This window comes from Sphaerodactylus townsendi, linkage group LG06 (assembly GCF_021028975.2).
Source record: "Sphaerodactylus townsendi isolate TG3544 linkage group LG06, MPM_Stown_v2.3, whole genome shotgun sequence".
NCBI lineage: Eukaryota > Metazoa > Chordata > Lepidosauria > Squamata > Sphaerodactylidae > Sphaerodactylus > Sphaerodactylus townsendi.
The window spans coordinates 130,595,459-130,618,396 of NC_059430.1; the positions used below are offsets into that span (position 1 = coordinate 130,595,459).

Consider the following 22,938-nt stretch of genomic DNA (forward strand, 5'->3'; position numbering starts at 1 on the left):
TGGGTTGCCCATGAAAGGTTAAAGGAGAATGAGAGGCCAAGGTATTTTAAGCACTTAACCTGTTCAATTTGGGTGCTTTTCATTGCCTATGTGAGCTTCTTAAAGCGCCTAGAGAAGACCAAAACCTTGGTTTTTTCATAATTAACTGTCAGTCTGTTGGCTTCACAGTAATCCACACAGTGCTTCATTAAGCGTCTGAGGCCAACTCTGGATCGAAAGAGAAGGACAGTGTCATCTGCATAGAGCATAATTGATACATGGGTTGTACAATAAACTAAAAGGAAATGTAGAAAAGCCCACAAATCAGGTCTTGGAAAAAGATGGGAGGGGACAAAGGAAAATACTGGAAAGCAACTGGCTAATGCGGAAGCTATAAACACCAACGCCAGTCAAGGGAGGCTTCAGCTTCTGTCACGCCTGGTAGGCCAGGCTTTTACGAACCCCTCATTCATAATTGCTTCTTGTGAATATCTTATTTGAGGAGCAGGATTTGGGGGGTGGGAAGAAATCAGTCATGAAACCGTGATGGGAGGATAGCTGAGCAGGCCGGGCCCCTGAAGGATAACACATTCTTTTCCCAGTTCAAAAACTGTGACTGTAAGTGCTTAAGCTTTGGAAATTCATTGCAATCCTTCCCGTAACAGGGAAGATGGGGCCAATCTTAGCTGGTGTTATGCTTGTAGCAACGAGGCCATCTGTCATCCCAGAGAAACCCAAACTATACCCTGTTCAGGATAAAGATGACAGAATATTTGTGAATCCATCCATCATTTCCTGGACCATCTTTGTTCTAGAATGCTCTGTTTGGGTTCTAGGGTCTTGGGGATAGAACTAGGTAGGCACCAGGACCCAAACGGTGCATTCGAGAACAAAGACAGTTCAAAAAATGGCGGATGACTGCACAAATGTCCTATCATATTTATCCAGTGGTGGGATCCAAAAATTTTAGTAACAGGATCCCATGGTGGTGGGATTCAATCAGTGGCATAGTGCCAATGGGGCTGGGTGGGGCACGACGGGGCCGTGGCCGGGCATTCCGGGGCGGGGCATTAATAATTTCTCTGTTACTGTAAAAAACTCTTACTGTAAATAAAAAGTTCCTAATTTCCAGCTGGTATCTTTCTGTCCATAATTTAAACTCATTATAGCAAGTCCTATCATCTGCTGCCAACAGAAACAACTACTTCTCCTCTAATTGACAGCCTGTCATATACTTAATACTTTCAAATACTTAATTTTGTTTCTAGAAATCAAAAGGAGGAGACTTTCCTTAAACAAGGAACTTTACCATATTTCTAAAACACGTTTTAAAACAGCCCAACAGGGAGAATTATCCCGTTTTCTACCTTCGCTAACCAGCCACATAGGAAACAACAGGACTTTATGATTTTTGGACCTAGTGGAATTTCTAACGGAAAAGCAGACCCAATTAGTAACCCCCTCTCGGCACACACAAATAATTAGTGACCCGCTCTCGAGAACTGGTGGGAACCTGCTGGATCCCGCATCTGTCTTTATCCTGAACAGGGTATAGAATACCTTCTTGCATGTCCCCGAATGACCGTTGAAGAATAACGGCCTCTTGTAGAAAAGCTAGAATCATCCAGTAGCACCTTAGAGACCAACAAGATTGGGGGGAAAGGGCCCAGGCTTTTAAGAGTGAAAGTCCCTCTTGTCAAATGCCTCCCATAGACTGCAGCACGGGAAACTCTTGGGAGATCCAAGAAAACAGGAGCAAGACTTCAGAAAGAACAGCACTACATGTTTATTATTGCAGTCAACACAGTGAAATTTGGGAGGTTCCCTCCCTCTCCGCCACTCATCCCTCCAGCCAGGAACCTGATTAGGGGAAAGGCAAGCATGCAGGGCTGCAAAAGAGGCAGAGGTCATGAGAGGGTTAAAATTATGCAACCATTTTCAGCGGAGAATATATCTGTAGCACTACAATTAAAAGCCAGATGTCCGGGGCAGATTTGTTACCAGGTTGCACGTTTGTTTGCTTTTTACAGTAAAAGAATGGCAAAGGAACTGTCGGGGAAACTTTTCACATTTCCCTCAGTGGTGGGATCCAAAAATTTTAGTAACAGGTTCCCATGGTGGTGGGATTCAAACTGTGGCGTGTGACGACAATGGGGCTGGGCGGGGCATGACGTGGGCGTGGCCGGGCATTCCAGGGCGGGGCATTCCGGGGCAGGGTTGTGGCCAACGGGATGCAACCGCTGAATCCTGGGGCGGGGAAGCTTGAATGCACGCAGGCGCAGGCTGCCACACACGCCGGTGCACCTCCTGCTAGACTGCTTCCAGTTCTGCGCGCTACTGCTGAGAGGAGGGGCGCAACTAAGGCAAAAATCACGTGGCGAAATCACCAAGTAGTAGCCCCCTCTCGGCACACACAAATAATTAGTAACCTACTCTCGGGAACCTGTGAGAACCTGCTGGATCTCACCTCTGATTTCCCTCATACCATTTTCCTGGTCTAATTTGCTCTCCTGCTAGTATTTATAACATAGGAGACAACAGGTTATTCCTCCTGCATAATAAGGTTAAATCCCCAAACTTCTTCTCCAGCTGATCAATTTGAAAACCTATCAAATGAAGATCAAAATGAAAGCCCCTGTCCTCCCTCTTGGCCTAGGACCGTGGTGGCGAACCATCTGGAGTGCCAAAGGTTCGCCATCACTGGCCTAGGAGGAGCAAAACTGTACCCCCACCTGCTTCTCAGGCTCACAGCACTATGCAGAAGAGTCGTTTCTCACGGAAAGGATTCTCTGAAGCGGGCACGGGGGTCACCAGAGGATCTTCCTTGGCATGGGCTTCGCAGTAAGCCAGTAGGTCAGCTGCTGCTTTGGATATCTATCAGAGATGGAGGAGAAAGGATTCCAAAATCAGAGAAGAAAAGAAAGGAAAGCTTTTAGAAACTTCGGGTTTGACTATTGCAAAGCACACATGCTGAGCCCGGACTTTAGTGGGAAAGGCCGGCCAGGATGTTCAGGCGTTCGCGCAGCTGGGGTGGCAGGCACTGCAACACCGCCCACAACGTCTGCTCCCTCGACAACCTCAAGTACATGTACCTCACATGTAGAGTGGGATTCAAAAATTTTAGCAACAGGTTCCCATGGTGGTGGGATTCAAACTGTGGCGTAGCACCACAGGGCGGGCCACGACGGGGGCGTGGGCGGGCATTCCGGGGGCTGGGCATTCCTTGGCGGGGCTGTGGCAAGGACACAGCCGCTACACTGGTCCTTGGGCAGGAAACGAGTGTACGCAGGAGCAGGCTGCCACGCACGCCGGTGCAGCTCCTGCTAGACTGCTTCAAGTTCTGCGCGCTACTGCTGAGAGGAGGGGCGTAACTAAGGCAAAAATCACGTAGCAAAATCACCAACTAGTAACCCCCTCTCGGCACACACAAATAATGAGTAACCTACTCTCGGGAACCTGTGAGAACCTGCTGGATCTCACCTCTGCTCACATGCCGAGCTGCCCTTGGAAGCATCATGCAGACTGCTTGATGACAATGAATGAAGAAGAAGAAGAAGAAGAAGAAGAAGAAGAAGAAGAAGAAGAAGAAGAAGAAGAAGAAGAAGAAGAAGAAGAAGAAGAAGAAGAGGAGGAGGAGGAGGAGGAGGAGGAGGAGGAGGAGGAGGAGTTTGGATTTATATCCCCCTTTCTCTCCTGCAGGAGACTCAAAGGGGCTTACAATCTCCTTGCCCTTCCCCCCTCACAACAAACACCCTGTGAGGTAGGTGGGGCTGAGAGAGCTCCGAGAAGCTGTGACTAGCCCAAGGTCACCCAGCTGGCATGTGTGGGAGTGCACAGGCTAATCTGAATTCCCCAGATAAGCCTCCACAGCTCAGGCGGCAGAGCGGGGAATCAAACCTGGTTCCTCCAGATTAGATGCACAGGCTCTTAACCTCCTACGCCACTGCTGCTCCTGCTACACCACTGAAACCAGCACATGTGTCCTGGGGTGGGGGGAACAGAGCTGACTAAAAATCTCACCTTCATGCGGTCGATGTTCACCTCCAGCTTAAGCTGCTCCACCGTCTTGCGAGCCTCTGCGATTTTGGCCATGTTGTTAGACATTATTCTTTAATAGGCTAAAGGTGCAACCTGCGGACAACAGGCCCAGGTAGAAAGAGATGGACATTAGTTCAGTGAAAACCGCTAACCCGTGGATCAAGCTCCTCTGCAAAAAATGAAATGAAATGAAACAGACGCTCAGGACTAGCTGCTCTGTTCACAAAAAAACCCCATTTACTTAAGACCCGTTCCAGAAGGATATTGACAAGCTGGAACGGGCCTAGAGGAGGGCAACCAAAATGGCCAAAGGTCTGGAATCAATGCTCAGTTATGTAGCAACATTTTTCCAGCTGCATTGGATAAAACCCTTTCTCTAAGATGATCCTGCCTTCTTCTTGGATACAAAGAAGAAGAAGTCTCCAGTTAACAAACCAGAATCCGTACCTGATAATTCCGTTAATTGTTATTTGCTATTCAGCGGCCATTAAGGTGCCAGTGAGGCCCAGAGTAGCCTCAGATCTTGGAAGCTAAGCGATGTAATACTTATAAAGCAGAGTTTGCATAATAATGAGACAGAGGTAGTTGCTTACCGAAATAAAGTTTACTAGCTATAAAATAGGAAGGGTAACTTGGATACAAAACAAGAAATATCTTTCTAACTAGCTGGCCTCATCAGCTAGCTTGTTGCTTGACTATTACATGGCTAACAAGCTACTAGAGAGAGCATGTGCAGAGAGTAACAAAGAATATAAACCCAGAGGCGTTCCTCCCATTGGGCAAAGTGGGCAGTGGCCCTGGGCGCCGCCTTGTGGGGGGCGCAAAAAATGCAGGTTCGTTTGTGGGATTTTTCATATTTTCAGTGTTTTTTCGTTTTTTGGCCTACAGAGGGCGCAGTTTTTAGGCTAGCAGCACCAAAATTCCAGAGATTTTTTGGGAGACTGTCCTGATGATATCACCCAGGTTTGGTGAGGTTTGGTTTAGGGAGTCCAAAGTTATGGACTCCCAAAGGGGGTGCCCCCCTGTCCTACTGTTTCCAATGGGAGCTAATAGGAGATGGGGGCTACACCTTCGAGAGTCCATAACTTTGGACCCCCTGAACCAAACTTCACCAAACCTGGGTGGTATCATTAGGAGAGACTCCTAAAGATACCCTGAAAGTTTGGTGCTTCTAGCTTAACAATTGCACCCCTGACAGCAGGCACCCCCCAAATTTCCCCAATTTCTCCTTTTAAATCCACCCCCTTCGGCATGGATTTAAAGGGAGAATCTGAGGTCCTCAGTTTAGAAGAAGAAGAAGAGTTTGGATTTATATCCCCCCTTTCTCTCCTGTAGGAGACTCAAAGGAGCTTACAATCTCCTTGCCCTTCCCCCCTCACAACAAACACCCTGTGAGGTGGGTGGGACTGAGAGAGCTCCGAAAAGCTGTGACTAGCCCAAGGTCACCCAGCTGGCGTGTGTGGGAGTGCACAGGCTAATCTGAATTCCCCAAATAAGCCTCCACACCTCAAGTGGCAGAGCTGGGAATCAAACCCGGTTCCTCCAGATTAGAATGCACCTGCTCTTAACCACTACGCCACATTGAAAGTGATGCTGTTTCAGGGCTTCCACCCCAAAACAGCATCACTTTCAATGTTGTTTAACTGGGGACCCCAGATTCTCCCTTTAAGGTGGATTTAAAAGGAGAATTTGGGCTCTCTAGTTTAAATACCATTGAAAGTGATGCTGTTTGGGGGTGGATTCCAGCATCACAGCGGCTGCCAGGGGGGGCGGGGGCGCAAAACTCAGATTTTGCACCAGGCTCCATTCTCCCTCTATACCTCTGCCCAGAGGGGAGGGGCAGGGGAGGGAAGGGCAGGGGAGTCTGCCATCCACGACCTCGGAGAGCTGCTTTTATAAGCGCTAGGCCAGGGGCGGGGCTTGGGGAGGCGTGGCCATGCCCTAGGGGCTGGTGAGGGTGTGGCCCCACCCCCGGACTCCCCCATAAAAAATCTATACCTACGTCCCTGCTTCTTCATGAGACCCTGAAGAACTGCCACCAGTGAGTAGATAATACCCGAGACCCTGAAGAGCTGAGTAGACAATTCCTGAGACCTTAAAGAGCAGCTGCCAGTCAGAGTGGACAATACTTGAGGGTCTTGAGAGTTGCTGCCAATCTGAGTGGACAATTCCTGAGGGGCCCTGGAGAGCCACTGCTAGACTGAGCAAACAATATTCGCCTTGATGGACCAAGGGTCTGATTCAGGATAAGTCAGGTTTTTGTGTGTTTCATGTGGGTAAAGGCCGACTAACCTGAACATAAGAACATAAGAAGAAGCCAGCTGGATCAGAGCAGAGTCCATCTAGTCCAGCTCTCTGCTACTCGCAGTGGCCCACCAGGTGCCTTTGGGAGCTCACATGCAGGATGTGAAAGCAATGGCCTTCTGCGGCTGTTGCTCCCGAGCACCTGGTCTGCTAAGGCATTTGCAATTGAGATCAAAGAGGATCAAGATTGGTAGCCATAAATCGACTTCTCCATAAATCTGTCCAAGCCCCTTTTAAAGCTATCCAGGTTAGTGGCCATCACCACCTCCTGTGGCAGCATATTCCAAACACCAATCACACGTTGCGTGAAGAAGTGTTTCCTTTTATTAGTCCTAATTCTTCCCCCCAGCATTTTCAATGTATGCTCCCTGGTTCTAGTAGATTATCTGCTACTCTGATTATTTTTGCCATTTGCTGAAGAAGAAGGAGAGTTTGGATTTCTATCCCCCTTTTCTCTCCTGCAGGAGACTCAAAGGGGCTGACAATCTCCTTGCCCTTCCCCCCTCGCAACAAACACCCTGTGAGGTGGGTGGGGCTGAGAGAGCTCAGAGAAGCTGTGACTAGCCCAAGGTCACCCAGCTGGCATGTGTGGGAGTGCACAGGCTAACCTGAATTCCCCAGATAAGCCTCCACAGCTCAGGCGGCAGAGCTGGGAATCAAACCCGGTTCTTCCAGATTAGATACACGAGCTCTTTATCTCATACGCCACTAGAGGTTTCTAATGTCAAAGGTGTGTATCCTCCCTCCTTCTGCACTGGATCTTTCCCACTTCTCCTCCACATGGCAGCCCCGATCACGTGACTGTTGTCCACATTGGTCCCACAATCCTGAGAATGGTCTCTACTCACTTGCCGGTGGAGAAGCTGAGAGAATCCAGTCCAGGGATGGGGACACTGAGACATACTTGGGCACAACTGAAGAGCAAGTTTCCCTCAGACTGGCTTCAACCCTCACTTGGCCCCTGAACCAGTTTTCAAAGCCAGTGACCCACTGTGGGACCCCCAAAACTATAGCAGAGGACCTCCGAACAAACACAGAATGCACTAGCTACATATCAGGGTGGCATACATAGTTCTCCTGTCCTGCATTATGCCTCAGTGTTGTAGTAGTTAAGAGCAGGTGCACTCTAATCTGGAGAACCGGGTTTGATTCCCCGCTCTGCCACTTGAGCTGTGGAGGCTTATCTGGGGAACTAGATTAGCCTGTGCACTCCAACACACGCCAGCTGGGTGACCTTGGGCTTGTCACAGTTCTTTCGGAGCTCTCTCAGTCCCACCTACTTCACAGGGTGTTTGTTGTGGGGGGAAGGTGTGACGGATCAGGCTCTTATGGGGTTAATTTGCGGGGGGTGCAGTTAGCCAGAGCAAGAGCACCACAGTAACAGGCAGAGAGCAACCTGATTGGCTGGGCTGCAATGCTATAGCTGGCAGCCACAGATAGGGTGCGCTGTCTGATATAAAAGCATGCACTTGATGTCCGGGTCGTGGTGCGTGAACCAGGGCATCCCTAGCACAAAGGGGTAGCTGCCTAACTTGGCCACTACGAACTGCCGTTGTTTCCTGTGCCCCGCAAACGATACCACCACCGGCTCTGACTTGTGGGTGCAGAGGGCCTCTCCCAATAATGTGCCATCCATTTGCTCAAATTGGAGCGGCCATTTTAGCTTAATGAGTTTAAGCCCCAATGCCCCTGCCAAATCTGGGTGGATCAGGCACCTGGAGCAGCCCGAATCAATGAGTGCCTCAGTGCGGGTCTGCATTTGGGACCCTGGGAGGGAGAGGGTAACAGCTATAGCTATGGGCTTGGTGGAGAGGACACTCACCCGCCCCCTGGTGCCTGCTTGGGCGACCTGGTCGTTGGCGCTATTTAGGTCAAGTCGCTGTCGTTTCCTGGCGTCACAACAAATTCTTGGGCATCCAATGCCTTGGATTCACTCGATTCGTCGGCCTGGCCGGCTGGGTTGATAGCAGCCCTGGCTGTAGCAGAATGGGTTGTTGGGGTACCGAGGGTGTTTCTGTGCGCCGCGAGCCTTTGGTTCCGGAGGCCGTGGCTGGGGTGCGACGTCCAGGGCAGGAAGCGATGAGGTGGCAACTTTCCCCACAATGAAGGAACAGCCCCAAGCGGCAGTGATGAGCATGGGTGGATTCGGAGGGTCCCGGTCGTCCTTTCTCGTTATCGGCAGCTTTCCCTTGTGGCAGGAGCAACTGGGCCCAGTTCCAGCATTGTTCCGACCGCTTGATCTGTTGAATCCGCACCTCAGCATCTCCCGCGCGTTTGATCCACTCCATCAATGTCTCAGGGTCGCCATTGACCAGGGCCCACTGCAGCACTTTGGGGTGGAGGGCATCTTTAAGACCATCTCAGACCACCCTTGTAGACGGCTGGCCAGTTTGTGAAATTCAGCGGCAAAATCACTGACCGAACGACTTCGCTGCTGCAAGCATTGTAATTCTCCCCGAGCTTTCTCGTCCGCTAGGGGGTCCTCAAACCTCTTCCTTAGAGTAAGTAAGAATCGTTCAAGGTGGTAGATTTCAGGGGCGCCTTTCTCTACTAGTCCCACCAGCCAGTTAGCAGCCTCCCCCCCCCCAAAGTCGGGTCCTGATCTCGAATACCCTCTATCGATCGGAGTTGAAGCTGTCACCGTGGATTTCCATGTACTGTATCAGGAAAAAGGTGAGCTCGTCGGGATCCCCAGCAAAGTTCACTTTAAAACTCTTCCGGGGTCCCCTCTGGGGGTTACACCTTTTTAGGTGATTTGGGGCACCCCCTTCCACGACGTCCCGCCTGCCCCCTTGGTAGTAGGGGCTACGATCTTGTGTAAGATCAGCCAGTTGTCTCTGCAGGGAACGTAGTTCAGTTCTCAGCTCACCCTCCATACTGTCTTCTACAGCTTCCTCCTCAGCGGTAGGGACCTCGAGAGCCGCTTTCTCCTTTTCTCGTTCAGCTATTAGGTAAGCCACTTGCTGCTGAAGGGCTGAGACGTTGGATTTTAGTTGGTCCCTTTCGCAAGTGACCCGCTTGGAGCTGCAGCGTTTCGTATGCGCGCCTCTGCTTGTCCGCCTCACGGGTCGGTCCTCTCCCGAGCACTTGGGATTCAGTCAGGAACTACACCAGACGAGCTCGCTCCCTTTTGGTGTCCTCACAGAGGGTGCTACTCCTGTCCAGGACGAACGGCAGGGGGGACTCCCACCCGCTTGTTCGGGTATTGATCGTTTCATCAGGGTCCCTTGCCCTGCTGGGTAGAGTCCAGGATAGCGAGCATGTTCTCCTGACCCAACCATGCTTACTAGTAGGTCTGGGTACATGATAGAACGATAGAAAGGAGTTCCAGCACAATGTAAGGCTGAACACCACTCAGACAAAGGCCCTTTCTCCACTTACCTTTGTCCGAGGGTTGCTGCACGCAATTCCCAGTGCGCGCAATTCCTGGTGCGGGCCCCAGCTTCCCGAGCTTCCCCATCAAAAGGCGCCATTTCAAAAGGCGCCAGGAATTACGCGCGCTGAGGGGGCATGAGAGAGGCAGCGTTGGGGAGTGCAGCTGGACCCCGCGCTACTTGAGGAGAGTAGCTTAAGGTAAGTGGGGAGTGCAGCTGGACCCCGCGCCATTTGAGGAGAGTAGCTTAAGGTAAGTGGGGAAAGGGCCAAAGTCAATGTTAAAAGAAGAACTTTATTGACTTGGGTCACCCTAGCAACAGGGTGCTGGAACTGAGGATTCTTGTCCTCAGTTCCAGTATTTGTCCTATGTACAAAAACAGACAGCAACCAATCAGCTTTTCCCTCCCCCCAGTTCCTGGTCTCTCATTGGCTCTGACGGAGCTACATAGTTTCGTTTTGCCGTAGCTCCCCAGCTCGGTTTCCCGCTCTTAACGCAAAAAGGAGGGAACTGGTGATTGCTGGGAATTGTAGTCCTGACGACCACAGTAACAGCCAGAGTGCAACCGGATTGACTGGGCTGCAATGCTATAGCTGGCAGCCACATATAGGGTGCGCTGTCTGCTATAAAAGCAGGAAGGAGCCTGTCAGAAAGGAGTTGGGGAATTGCGACTGTGTGAAGAGAGACACACACTGAGAATCCGGAAAGCAGACTGAGAGTCAGTGTGACTCAAAGAGAACCCTGTGATTTCCTCAATGGCGTAGGAGGTTAAGAGCTCGTGTATCTAATCTGGAGGAACCGGGTTCGATTCCCAGCTCTGCCGCCTGAGCTGTGGAGGCTTATCTGGGGAATTCAGATTAGCCTGTGCACTCCCACACACACCAGCTGGGTGACCTTGGGCTAGTCACAGCTTCTCGGAGCTCTCTCAGCCCCACCCACCTCACAGGGTGTTTGTTGTGAGTGGGGAAGGGCAAGGAAACTGTAAGCCCCTTTGAGTCTCCTGCAGGAGAGAAAGGGGGGATATAAATCCAAACTCCTCATCTTCTTCTTCTCCTCCTCCTCCTTCTTCTTCTAGATTAGCTTGTGCACTCCAACACACACCAGCTGAGTGACCTTGGGCTAGTCACAGTTCTTCCGAGCTCTCTCAGCCCCACCCACCTCACAGGGTGTTTGTTGTGAGTGGGGAAGGGCAAGGAAACTGTAAGCCCCTTTGAGTCTCCTGCAGGAGAGAAAGGGGGGATATAAATCCAAACTCTTCTTCTTCTTCTCCTTCTTCTTCTTCTCCTTCTTCTTCTTCTCCTTCTTCTTCTGCTTCTTCTTCTTAGTCAGTCAAAGGAGATAGATGTTCATGGACTACAATTCCCACCAGCCCCATGCTGGCAGGGGCTGATGGGATTTGTAGTTCATGAACACCTGGAGAGCTGCAGGTTGCAGACCCCTGGAAGGGCTAAGAGAGCCAGAGCCAAAGGGGGATAAGGCCAAGGGAGGCTGTATTCTCAAATATCTCAGACTGAGGGGAGACAGCCTTGTTTCCACAAGAGGCGAGAGGTCTGGTTGGTGGGAAACAAGAGGGCTTGTAACTGAAACAGCCAAACAAACTGCTTGCTCTGTAACCATTAAGACATACTGCCTGAAGTAACGCTTATGTACCTCTCTGAACCATCATCCGGAGAAGAGAAGTCTGTTAAATAAAAATCCAGTTTCTGTGTTTCAAAAAGCCGGTTTGTGTGTGTGCATGAGTTGAGGGGGAGTGCCATAGGCCAGTGGTGGCGAACCTATGGCACGGGTGCCAGAGGTGGCACTCAGAGCCCTCTCTGTGGGCACGCGTGCACAGAGTTCGTCATGTGATAATAGTGTCATTATTTCAGGGAGATTATTAGCATCAAACCTTTGGGGAAGCAGTGTGGGTAAACCCTGTTGAGCGCTGTTAAACCCCACTGATTTTCATGCGAAGAACTAAAGCGTGATCCTTTACCTGGGAGTAAGCTCGGCTGCTGGCAATGGGGCTTGCTTCTGAGTAAACCCTCCTAGGGTCGTGATTCACCCGTTGGAAGAGATGCACGGTTGCTTCAAAGCAAAGCCACCGACTACCACCAAGCTTACTCTTGAGTGACGTGTGCCTCGGAGCCAACCGTTTTTTCTATACTAAAACCTCAGTATTCAGGTTAAATTGCCGTGTTGGCACTTTGTGATAAATAAGTGGGTTTTGGGTTGCAGTTTGGGCACTCGGTCTCGAAAAGGTTCGCCATCACTGCCATAGGCCAACAAAGTCCTCTACCCAACTATCCACCCTCAGTAACAGGCTTCCGTCCCTTTTTGGAGCCACTGTCTGTTTGTGGGTGCTGTTACCGAAGGGAAAGGAGATTGTAAGTCCCTTTGAGTCTCCTTACAAGAGAAAAAGGGGGGATATAAATCCAAACTACTACTCTCTTCCTCCTTCTTCTCCTCCTCAACAACAACAACCCTGCAAGGTCAGTTCATCTAAGACAGACCTGGGCATTATACGGCCCGCGGGCCACATGTGGCCCGCCAGACGACCCTGACTGGCCCGTATGACAGACCTGGCCCTGGCCTAAGAGGACCTGTTTAGAACCGCGCTGCTCATTCTTCCGCTAACCCTCCCCCTTCCCCCCTCACCTTGCCACTGCACCGAAAAGGGCCTCGGAGAAAGGCCACTCCCCTCGCGCAGTGGCTTCTGGGGCGTTCCCCTCCTCTTCAGATAGCCCAAGAAGTCTGGTTGCCTTGGCTTCTGGGCGGGCTTTGCAAAGCCGCCACTACCGCCTTGTTGAGTGAAGTTTTTGAGTTCGCGAGAAGCCGGCAGCCAAGGTGTCCGCTTCTGCAGGGCTTTCAAGCACCAGTCAATGAAAAAAAGTAGGTCAAGGGACTTAAGTCTCCCCACTTGTTTGGTGCCACAGTGGACACCTAGGCAGGTAAGGAGGTTAAGCCTGTGATTCTTGGTGCCCAATGAGTGTTGTATGCCAGAACTGTTGCCACTGATTCCAAGTTGATCTGTGCACCTGTCTGTCACTTATCGTTCAGCCTATTATGCAGAATGAGTCCAGCCTTTTGGCCTCCACTTAATATTTTCTGTTTCTTATGCGGCCCCATGGAAAAAAATAATTGCCCACCCCTGCTCTAAGAGAAGATGCAGTTGGCCAACAGTTGGGATTTAAACGGTCTTTCCAGCCCTTCCTCCTGCTCTCCTTTTGCGGCGTCGCATCAGTCCACACAGGCAAGAGGCAGCTCCCAGAGTCAGACAACCGACAATTTTTCCTTCTCAACTTCTTTTCCCAATAGGGGAACCAAGTCTCCAAAGTACCACCTTCCTGTACCTGTGCCTGGCTACAGCCTTTTAAAGCGCGCCAGCTGCGGCTAAGGGGGAAAAGGGTCCCTGATCTCAGCTCTAACCTAGTAAATAGCAAAGGAGATGATGAGCTGCTGTGGTTGTTTTTTGCAGGGGCCGGCCACCCCATAATATCTCACTCCCAAGAGGCAAACTTAACAAATCAGCAAATGCACGCAAGATCAGCTTCCCAATTAAGACTTTCCAGCATACCCTTTCTCCAAGTTGTTCTTAGTTTATGGGCTGGTGTCCCTCCCTCAGGTTTTTCACCACCCCAGCCCTGTAAGGTAGGCTGTGGCTAAAGGGAACTGTCATCCGTCACCCAGAGGGAAATACAGCTGGGTGGGAAGATGAGCACATTGTGCCCGGCCAGACTGACTCCATACTGAATTATCTCTGGGTCCGAGATGCAAATTCAATCAATATTCAGGATCAAGAGGTTTTTAGACAAGGTATCCCCAGTGGCCTTAAACCTCAGCCAAGGTATTCACTCTGTTTCCTGTCTGTAAAATGGACCAAAGAGTGACTCTAGTACAGTGGTGGCGAACCTATGGCACGGGTGCCAGAGGTGGCACTCAGAGCCCTGTGTGGCATCGCAAAACAGAGTCCCCCCCCCCCCCACACATCTAGGCCAGCCTCTGACCGCTGGGCTTCCGGGATTATTACCATTAAACTTAAGTACCTAGTTTTGGGGAAGCAGTGTAGGTAACCCTGTTCAGCGCCGTTAAAACCCTACTGATTTTCGCGCGGCGAACCAAAGTGCCATCCTTTACCTGGGGAGTAAGCCTCAGTTGCTGGCAATGGGGCTTGCTTCTGAGCAAGTAAACCCCTCCCAGGGTCGCGTGGATTCACCTGTTGGAAGAGTTGCACTGCTTGTTTCAAAGCAAAGCTTGCTTATCACCACCAAGTTACCTCCTGAGTAACGCTACCAGAGCTAAACTGCTTTTCTTTAAACTTAAAACCTCAGTATTCAGGTTAAATTGTCATGTTGGCACTTTGCGATAAATAAGTGGGTTTTGGGTTGCAGTTTGGGCACTCGGTCTCGAAAAAGGTTCGCCATCACTGCTCTTAGTAATAAGCTTCTCAGACTTTGCAGTGTTTCAAACACCTTTGCAGTGTTTCAAAATTTAAAAGCAGCAAATGATGGCTAAGAAGAAAATAAACACAATGAATATCTGCCAAATTCGAGCCGTTGTCAACCTATTCCCCTGTTTCTTTCACACATACACAAAAGGAAATTTCTCCAGGTGCAGCTTTCTCTGGATTTTTAAAAACGGTGGAGGTCTAATGTCAGCAGTTAGCCATGAAGAAGAACCTCCATGTTCAAAGCAATCTACCTCACAACACCACATGCTTGAGGTAACAACTAGGGAAGATCTTCATAATCTATCTGGTTTGACCTAGCTTTGACTCTTGAAAGCTTCTACCATACAACACGTATGGTAGCTCTATACCTGACAACCATTTTAAAGTGCTAATTTATTCCCATTTTATTACTTTTAACTGTATTTTTAAAAATCTATTATACCGTTTCCCCGAATATAAGACATCCCCTGAAAATAAGACGTAGTAGAGGTTTTGCTGAAGTGCGAAATATAAGGCATCCCCCCAAAAGTAAGACGTAGCAAAGTTTTTGTTTGGAAGCAGGCCCGTCGAACAGAACACCAGAGCATGCAGCTGTGGAACGGAAAAATAAGACATCCCCTGAAAATAAGACATAGCGCATCTTGGGGAGCAAAAATTAATATAAGACACTGTCTTATTTTCGGGAAACATCGATCAGACCGCATTAATTAAACCAAATTGTTCTATTATTATTTGGCACAGAATCAAATTTTAAATATCAAATATGACACACATAAAACAAACGTGAGAACTTCTTATAAAAGATAGGTATCTTCTCCAATCGGTCTAATATTCGGCATGGTAGGATACCTATTGCTGTATTATTTTGCTTTTAACTTGCTAAACAGTTTTATATTAGATTGTGTTTTTACATTGATGCGTAGGGGTATTTACTGTCATTTGCTCTGGCTATTTCTTTTAGAAAAAAAATCTGAAGGGATCTGAATCCCTCGAAGTCAACCGTCCAAGGTTACGCGGACTATTCTTCTATACTTCGAACTATACTTGAGACTGCAGAATGTGTCTGTGTAAATCTCGATCTATCTATGCCTATTAAAGGTGAATAAAGATAAAGATGAAGAAAGCTTCTACCTCCCAAATTTTGTTGGTCTCCGTGCTGCTGGATTTGGATCTAGCTTTTCTACCAATACAGCTGTGCTCTGAAACATGCCCTCTTTGAAAACGTCCCAGTCCGGCCGGCTGCTGCAGGAAACAGGTTCTTGGTACGATCTGGGAGGGCAATCCTCATGCATGTGTCGGAAGAAGTGAAATTCACAGCCGCGACCCACAACCCTCTTGGCCCATCCTGGCCAGAGTGGACCATTTCCCCCCATCCGCCGCAGCGAGACTGGCCCACAGTTTGATGGGCTGAGAAGGCAGAGAAACAGCACCTACCTGTTGCTGGCGTCTGTCTCGAAGCGACTGTGGTCTCTTCTTGTCTCTGGTTGGAATGAGCAGCTGCCAGCCACCTGGGGCACACGGGCAGCCGCTGGCGGGGGAGGGAGAAAGAAGACACCTCCCATTACACAAACACCCACACACACCCCTTCCGACCTGGCTTCCTAGCAGGCACTAGGGGGGAAGAGAGACCAAAGACTTTCAGCCATTATTGGTTGGGCTTTGGGATTCTGGGGTCCTTTCCCAAATGTCCCTGAATCCCTTTGGCACTTGTGTTTTTGTAACAGGAGCTAGCTGCAGAGGAGTTTGAAGAAGAAGAGAAGAGTTTGGATTTATATCCCCCCTTTCTCTCCTGCAGGAGACTCAAAGGGGCTGACAATCTCCTTGCCCTTCCCCCCTCACAACAAACACCCTGTGAGGGGGGGTGGGGCTGAGAGAGCTCCGAGAAGCTGTGACTAGCCCAAGGTCACCCAGCTGGCGTGTGTGGGAGTGCACAGGCTAACCTGAATTCCCCAGATAAGCCTCCACAGCTCAGGCGGCAGAGCTGGGAATCAAACCCGGTTCCTCCAGATTAGATACACGAGCTCTTAACCTCCTTCGCCACTGCTGCTCCTGTTGCCAACTCCAGCTTGGGAAAGGAGGGGACAGAGAGAGGAGGGGACAGAGGCCAGGAATGACGGAGTTCAGGGAGGATGCTCCGCAGAGATGGGACTCCTGCCCTCTCAAGCCGCCATTCCCCCCCCCCCCCCCCCCCCCCCCCGGGGACCTGTTCTTTGTCATGGTGATCGGTGGTTATTATGGGAGGTCTCGAAGCACTGCCTGGAGGTTGGCAGCCACGTTCAGGCGCTTCCTTACCTGACGCTGACTTACATGCACATGATCTTCGCTTGATATTTGCTGCCTCCCATGAATGATGACTGAACCGGGTAAGTGACGACATGAATGGGCCCCCGCCAAAATCTGAACCAGTTTAGTGACATTGCCCCCCTCCCTCCCAACCTGGATGGTCCAGGCTAACCCGATCTCAGTAGATCTTGAAAACTAAGCAGGGTCTGCCCTAATCAGTCTTTGGATGGGAGACACACACACACCCCTCCGCCCGAAAGACCTGGGTTGTAATGCAGAGGCAGGCAATTGTTACCGCGCTGCCTGGGTAACTTTTATTCTCCCAGATCTGCCAGCTCTCAGCAGCGCAGAGGAACAGAAACAGGACCCAACACACAGCGAGAATTATTGAAAATAAAAATGAGTTTATTGGAGATGCTGACTCCACGTGGTCAGCACTCTCCATCTCACGGCAACCTCCCAAGTGTCAGCCTCAGCAGCTTCACAACAACTTTTATACACAGTCTCCCGCCCGGGAATCCGGGAAGGTACAGGACAACCTACAATCATACATACACAAATACATAGGCAGTCTCTTCTTGAATTTCGCGGCCGAAGCAGGGCGAGGTGATGACGTAAGCACAGGCAGGAAAAAAACACCAAAAGAGTCCTCAGAAAAGCTTGGGGTCAGGAAATCCTAAAACCTAACGACGACGTTTGGCACCCTTTATCTGCCTGCTGGTGGGATTGGGCAGATGGAGGCTTTCTTCCAGGGTCCCTTTGTCAAACGCCCATCTCATGGTTTTTCCTTGGGTAAAGGAAAGGACATGCCCAGGTGGAGCAGGGGTGGATTCCTGCCTTTGAGCAAAGGGAGGTTCCATGTAGACACAATAAAATACAGAATGCAACATGGTAATTCCTACATTCTACCTAATAATACAATCTTTGTTCCTATCTAACTTATAAAGAAAACAAAACATAATTTCACCTTTTATTATCAACAAGATCAGAAATGGGATAACTCATTTCTGACTCCGCTTATTCACAATGGTGCTAATCAATTAGACCAGGAGTTTCTTCAGGATGTTCACGGATTCATATTTTCCATCAGCCCCTGCCAGCATGGCCAATTGGCCATGCTGGCAGGGGCTGATGGGAATTGTAGTCCGTGAACATCTGGAGAGCCACAGGTTGCAGACTCCTGAGCTAGCCACCTCTGAACATCTCTGGCCTTGAAAACCCTACAGAGCTGCTGTGAGTTGGTTGCAACTTGGCAGCAAGTGACGGATCAATTATACTTCCAGAGCTGTTTCCAGTTCTGTTTAAATCCCTTGAAAAGCATTCAGGTGGCTCTGATAATTGTAACATTTCCCTGTCCCGATCTAGACAATTTTCTACGATTCCACCTTAGCCCTCAGCAAATTTCAAACCAATCTTTGCTCACTCATAAAGAAGAGAATGAAAGTTTCCATGCCCTTCAGTTTGTTAAAGTTTCCTTTTGGGGGAAAGGGACACATGTATGCAGAGGTGGGATCCAGCAGGTTCTCACAGGTTCCCGAGAGTAGGTTACTAATTATTTGTGTGTGCCGAGAGGGGGTTACTAATTGGGGATTTTGCCACGTGATTTTTGCCTTAGTCATGCCCCTCCTCTCAGCAGTAGCGCGGAACTTGAAGCAGTCTAGCAGGAGGTGCACCGGCGTGCATGGCAGCCTGCGCCTGCGTGCATTCGTTTCCTCGCCTAAGGACTGGCAGAAGCGTTGCTGCCCTTTAAGCCACAGCCCCCCCGCTCTTCCAGGAATGCCTCTGCCTCGAATGCCTCGGCACACTCGTCAAGCCCCTCACCAGCTCCCATGGGCGCTACGCCAAAGTTTGAAATCCAACCACCATGGGAACCTGTTACTAAAATTTTTTGGATCCCACCACTGCATGCATGCTTTGTGTAAATATACATCTTTTATTTAAATATTTCTGCCTCACCATTCAAAGTATTCAAAGTGCCCAGTGCAACAGATCTGGAAACACACAATCAACCAAACCAACAGAGAATGCAAAAAGAGAGCAGTTGTCAGGCATTTTATTTACGTTGTTTACAGCCTGCCTTGCTCACTTGGGCTCCACGCGGATTATACAAAGTGAGTCAAAACAATCGACAGGATGGGACAAACAGTGGCTGAAGAGACTGAGCCTCTGACTAAGTCAGGAAATCACAGGTTCAAATCCCATCTCTGCCAAGTGATTTTTGACACAGCACTCGCTCAGTGCCAACCAACCACACTGGAGGGGGGTTGACAGTAATAGTTGCCTACTTTACAGGGTTGTTGTAAGCCTTCAACAAGATGGATAAAGCACCCAGGACAAGGGAAACTGCTATGGACCTACTGCACGTTTATCCTCGAGCCCTTCGGGGGTGAGGCGTTCTACAAATATGATAGATAGATAGATAGATAGATAGATAGATAGATAGATAGATAGATAGATAGATAGATAGATAGATAGATAGATAGATAGATAGATAGATAGATAGATAGATAGATAGATAGATAGATAGATAGATAGATTGATTGATTGATTGATTGATTGATTGATTGATTGATTGATTGATTGAGAGAGAGAGAGAGAGAGAGAGAGAGAGAGAGATATGATAGATGATAGATAGATGATAGATAGATGATAGGTAGGTAGGTAGGTGGGTGGGTGGGTGGATGGATGGATGGATGGATGGATGGATGGATGGATGGATGGATGGATGGATGGATGGATGGATGGATGAGAGAGATTGATTGATTGATGGATTGATGGATTGATGGATGGATTGATTGATTGATTGATTGATTGATTGATTCTTTCTCTAGGGAGCCCAGGGCTGCAGACACGATTCTCCTTTCCTCCATTGCAATTTCACAACAACTTTTTGAGGTGCACCAGGCCACCCAGCCGGCTTCATGGTTAAAGGTTCTCTGAACCTGGCTCAGTCCAGTGCTCTAACCACCACACTACACTGCCTGTGCTCAGTATTGTAAATATAACCGACAGAAGTAAAACTGCAGCAAAAGCATTCTCCTCCTGGATGCATTTGGTTCAGGCTCCTGTCTGAAAAGAAAAATGTTTTAACAGCCTACCTCACAGGGCTGTTGTGTTGAGATAGGCTGGGACACATTGCTGGGTTGTAAAGCATAGAGCCTCCCCTGTGCATGCAGGGAGTCCTGGGTTCAGTCCCCGGCATCTCCACTTCATCAGGACCGGGGGATGTGAAATACACTGTGGGCTCACCAGCTGCCACAACCAGGGCCTAGCCCGGCCAAGCCACCCTTGCGTCGCATCTGGCCCTTGTAACAAGCCAGTTCGCCCCCGCTGGTGTAGGGACGATGCTGATCTGGATTCAGATTCCACGCGCAATGCCTCTCCTATCCACACTGGGGCGCCCTTGGCAAGAAAATGAGACCTCCAAGCGGACACATCTGGAAGAAAAGAGGCAAACAGAACCCTGTGATGGCGAACCTTTGGCACTCCAGATGTTATGGACTACAATTCCTGATCAATTGTAGTCCATAACATCTGGAGTGCCAAAGGTTCGCCACCACTGAAAGGTTGGATCCTTTGTTGCCATTCTGACTTGCAACAGGAGAGAAGATATTGCCAGGTTAGACTCACTACTGACATTAGACTCACTACTGACCCTCCACCTCACCCACAAACACCAGGCAAAGAGAGTCCTCTTCTGAGAAGCCCAATTTTTTTGCCAAAGATGTACTGAAATCTGCTATTCTTTCCACCAGTCGCCCGTGAGTGCAAACAGGGCCCGGAAGTAGCTGCTCCTATTTTACTGAACACCATGACCAATGTCATCCTAATATGGCTGCCAGCCTCCAGATGGGGCCTGTAGATCCCACAGAATTGCAGCTGATCGTCAGATTATACACAGCAGATCAATGGGGAAAATTGGCGGCTTTGGAAAGTGGACCCTATGGCAGTGGTGGCGAAGAAGAGAAGAAGAGTTTGGATTTATATCCCCCTTGCTCTCCTGCAGGAGACTCAAAGGGGCTTGCAATCTCCTTGCCCTTCCCCCCTCACAACAAACACCCTGTGAGGTGGGTGGGGCTGAGAGAGCTCCGAGAAGCTGTGACTAGTCCAAGGTCACCCAGCTGCGTGTGTGGGAGTGCACAGGCTAATCTGAATTCCCCAGATAAGCCTCCACAGCTCAGGTGGCAGAGCTGGGAATCAAACCCGGTTCCTCCAGATTAGATACACGAGCTCTTAACTTCCTACGCCACGAACTCTTAACCTCCCATTGCCAACTCTGGATATAAATCCAAACTCTTCTTCTTCTTCTTCTGTACTCTAGAGATAAGCTGCAATTCCAGGAGATCACCAGGCCCACCCTGGGAATTGGCAACTCTACCCCAGAAGCCCTTCTGGAGCAGCGTGGTCTACCAGTTAAAAGCAGTGGACTCTAATCTGGAGAACCAGGTTTGTTTCCTCGATTCTCCACATGAAGCCTGCTGGGTGACCTTAAGTCAGTCCTGGGCTCTCTCTCAGAACTCTCTTGGCCCCAAGGTGTCTGCTGTGGAAAAGAAGGTGGGGTATAAATCCAAACTCCTCCTCCTCCTCCTCTTCTTCTTGAGTGATTCTGAAGTCACTGTCAGCTTCAGACCCTAAATGCCCTTCATCGGGGTCTGCAACCTGCGGCTCTCCAGATGTTCGTTCGTTCGTTCGTTCGTTTGTTCGTTCGTTCATTTGTTCATTCATTTATTTATGGGATTTTTATACCGCCCAACCCCCGGAGGGCTCTGGGCGGTTCACAACACAGATTCTACATATAATATATACAACAAAACCCCATTAAGTTAAAATAGTTTAGATTTAAAACACAGTGGTAGATTCAATAAAAATGGCGTCAGCAAACCCAAATTAAACCCTCCCAAGGAGGGGGAATCAGAACAAAAAAGTGGGTCCCCTAGATGGCAAGGGGACTCCGAGACCGGAGGTGTAGAAGGGGCACCGCAATCAGCGGCTGGACACTCCAAAAGCCCGGTGGAACAACTCAGTCTTACAGGCCCTGCGGAATTCACCATGCTGGCAGGGGCTGATGGGAATTGTAGTTCATGAACGTCTGGAGAGCCGCGGGTTGCAGACCCCAAAGAAAAAACAGCATACAGGCTGGAGAGGTGGCTATCGCAGCACAGAGATGGTTTCCAAAGCCTTTGTGTTTCTTGAGAAAGGGGTGGGGTAGAGGGAACAGTCCCTTATTCCTAGACCAACATTATTCCCCTTTAGAAACAGAGCGTTGGCTGAGAATGTCTCTCTTTGCCGCGCTCCACCGTCTGAGGAGCCGTCGCACTGTGATGTGGCACCTGATCAAATCCAGATGGAATCCCAGCTCCTTTGACCTGATGTCATGCGAGTGTTTGGGTGCGCGGGCGTGCAGGCACGCATTTCAGAGGAGCTCGGCCCCTGACTCCAGTTTCCTCATCCCAGCTGCGATAAGGATGCCGAGGGGGCTAAAATTAACCCCAGAAAAACCTCAGTCCAGTGTCTGGAACAGATCAGAGCAGCTCCAGACAATAGAAGAAAGGGGTGGGGGTGGGGAAGACACAGCAGACTCTTTAAACAGTCGGAGGCTTGGAAACTCAACACCAGGGATTTCCAGGCCGGGCTGGAGAAGAGGCTGTGCCGAATCCGCCCATGGTGAGCTGAAGCAACAGGAATGGGGAAGAGAGGAAGGAGAGGGTGCGTAGTAGTAGTCGTACCCTGTTTCCCCGAATATAAGACATCCCCTGAACATAAGATGTAGTAGAGGTTTTGCTGAAGTGCGAAATATAAGGCATCCCCCGAAAGTCAGACGTAGCAAAGTTTTTGTTTGGAAGCCTGCCCGACGAACAGAACACAGAAAAAGAAGACATCCCCTGAAAACAAGACATAGCGCATCTTTGGGAGCAAAAATTAATATAAGACACTGTCTTATTTTCGGGGAAACACGGTGGTGGTGGTGGTGGTGGTGGAGGAGGAGGAGGAGGAGGAGGAGGAGGAAGAAGAAGAAGAAGAAGAAGAAGAAGAAGAAGAAGAAGAAGAAGAGGAGGAGGAGGAGGAGGAGGAGGAGGAGGAGTTTTGATTTATATCCCCCCCTTCCTCTCCTTTAAGGAGACTCAAAGGGGCTTACAATCTCCTGTTTCTTCTCTCCCCCTCCCCACAACAAACTCCCTGTGAGGTAGGTGGGGCTGAGAGAGCTCCAAAGAGCTGTGACTAGCCCAAGGTCACCCAGCTGGCATGTGTTGGAGTGCACAAAACTAATCTGGTTCACCAGATAAACCTCCACAGCCCAAGTGGCAGACTGGGGAATCAAACCCGGTTTTCCAGATAGATTGATTATTTATTTATTTATTTATTTATTTATTTATTTATTTATTGGGTTTCTATACCGCCCCACTATGCCACACTGGTTTTATACCCCGCCTTCAGTGGTGGGATCCAAAAATTTTAATAACAGGTTCCAATGGTGGTGGGATTCAAACAGTGGGGCCGTGTGTTTTTCCCCCCCCCCCCCAGTTTGTGTGTG

General features: G+C 49.6%; 1 protein-coding gene across 3 annotated transcripts; it reads right to left on the minus strand.

The window, feature by feature from the left end:
* Window positions 1-1,741: 1,741 nt before the first annotated feature.
* On the minus strand, window positions 1,742-15,606 carry GNG8 (G protein subunit gamma 8). 3 transcript variants are annotated; one of them, XM_048501177.1, is made up of 4 exons: window positions 15,558-15,606; window positions 4,000-4,110; window positions 2,712-2,853; window positions 1,742-1,868 (listed from the first exon to the last, which is right to left on the minus strand). In XM_048501177.1, exons 2-3 carry the CDS (start codon window positions 4,081-4,083, stop codon window positions 2,725-2,727), a joined length of 213 nt encoding a protein of 70 aa, XP_048357134.1. In that variant the 5' UTR covers window positions 4,084-4,110; window positions 15,558-15,606; the 3' UTR covers window positions 1,742-1,868; window positions 2,712-2,724. The 3 variants fall into 3 exon arrangements, with proteins under 3 accessions (XP_048357134.1, XP_048357135.1, XP_048357136.1); XM_048501178.1 differs by lacking the exon at window positions 15,558-15,606 and adding an exon at window positions 15,255-15,365; XM_048501179.1 differs by lacking the exon at window positions 15,558-15,606 and adding an exon at window positions 11,670-11,689.
* Window positions 15,607-22,938: the final 7,332 nt, after the last annotated feature.

Coding starts and splice junctions, on each gene's coding strand:
- GNG8 (XM_048501177.1), bottom strand. CDS start 4,083: ATGTCTAACAACATGGCCAAAATCGCAGAGGCTCGCAAGACGGTGGAG. Junction 2,854..3,999: donor TGAACATCGACCGCATGAAG/GTGAGATTTTTA, acceptor CATCTCTGATAG/ATATCCAAAGCAGCAGCTGA.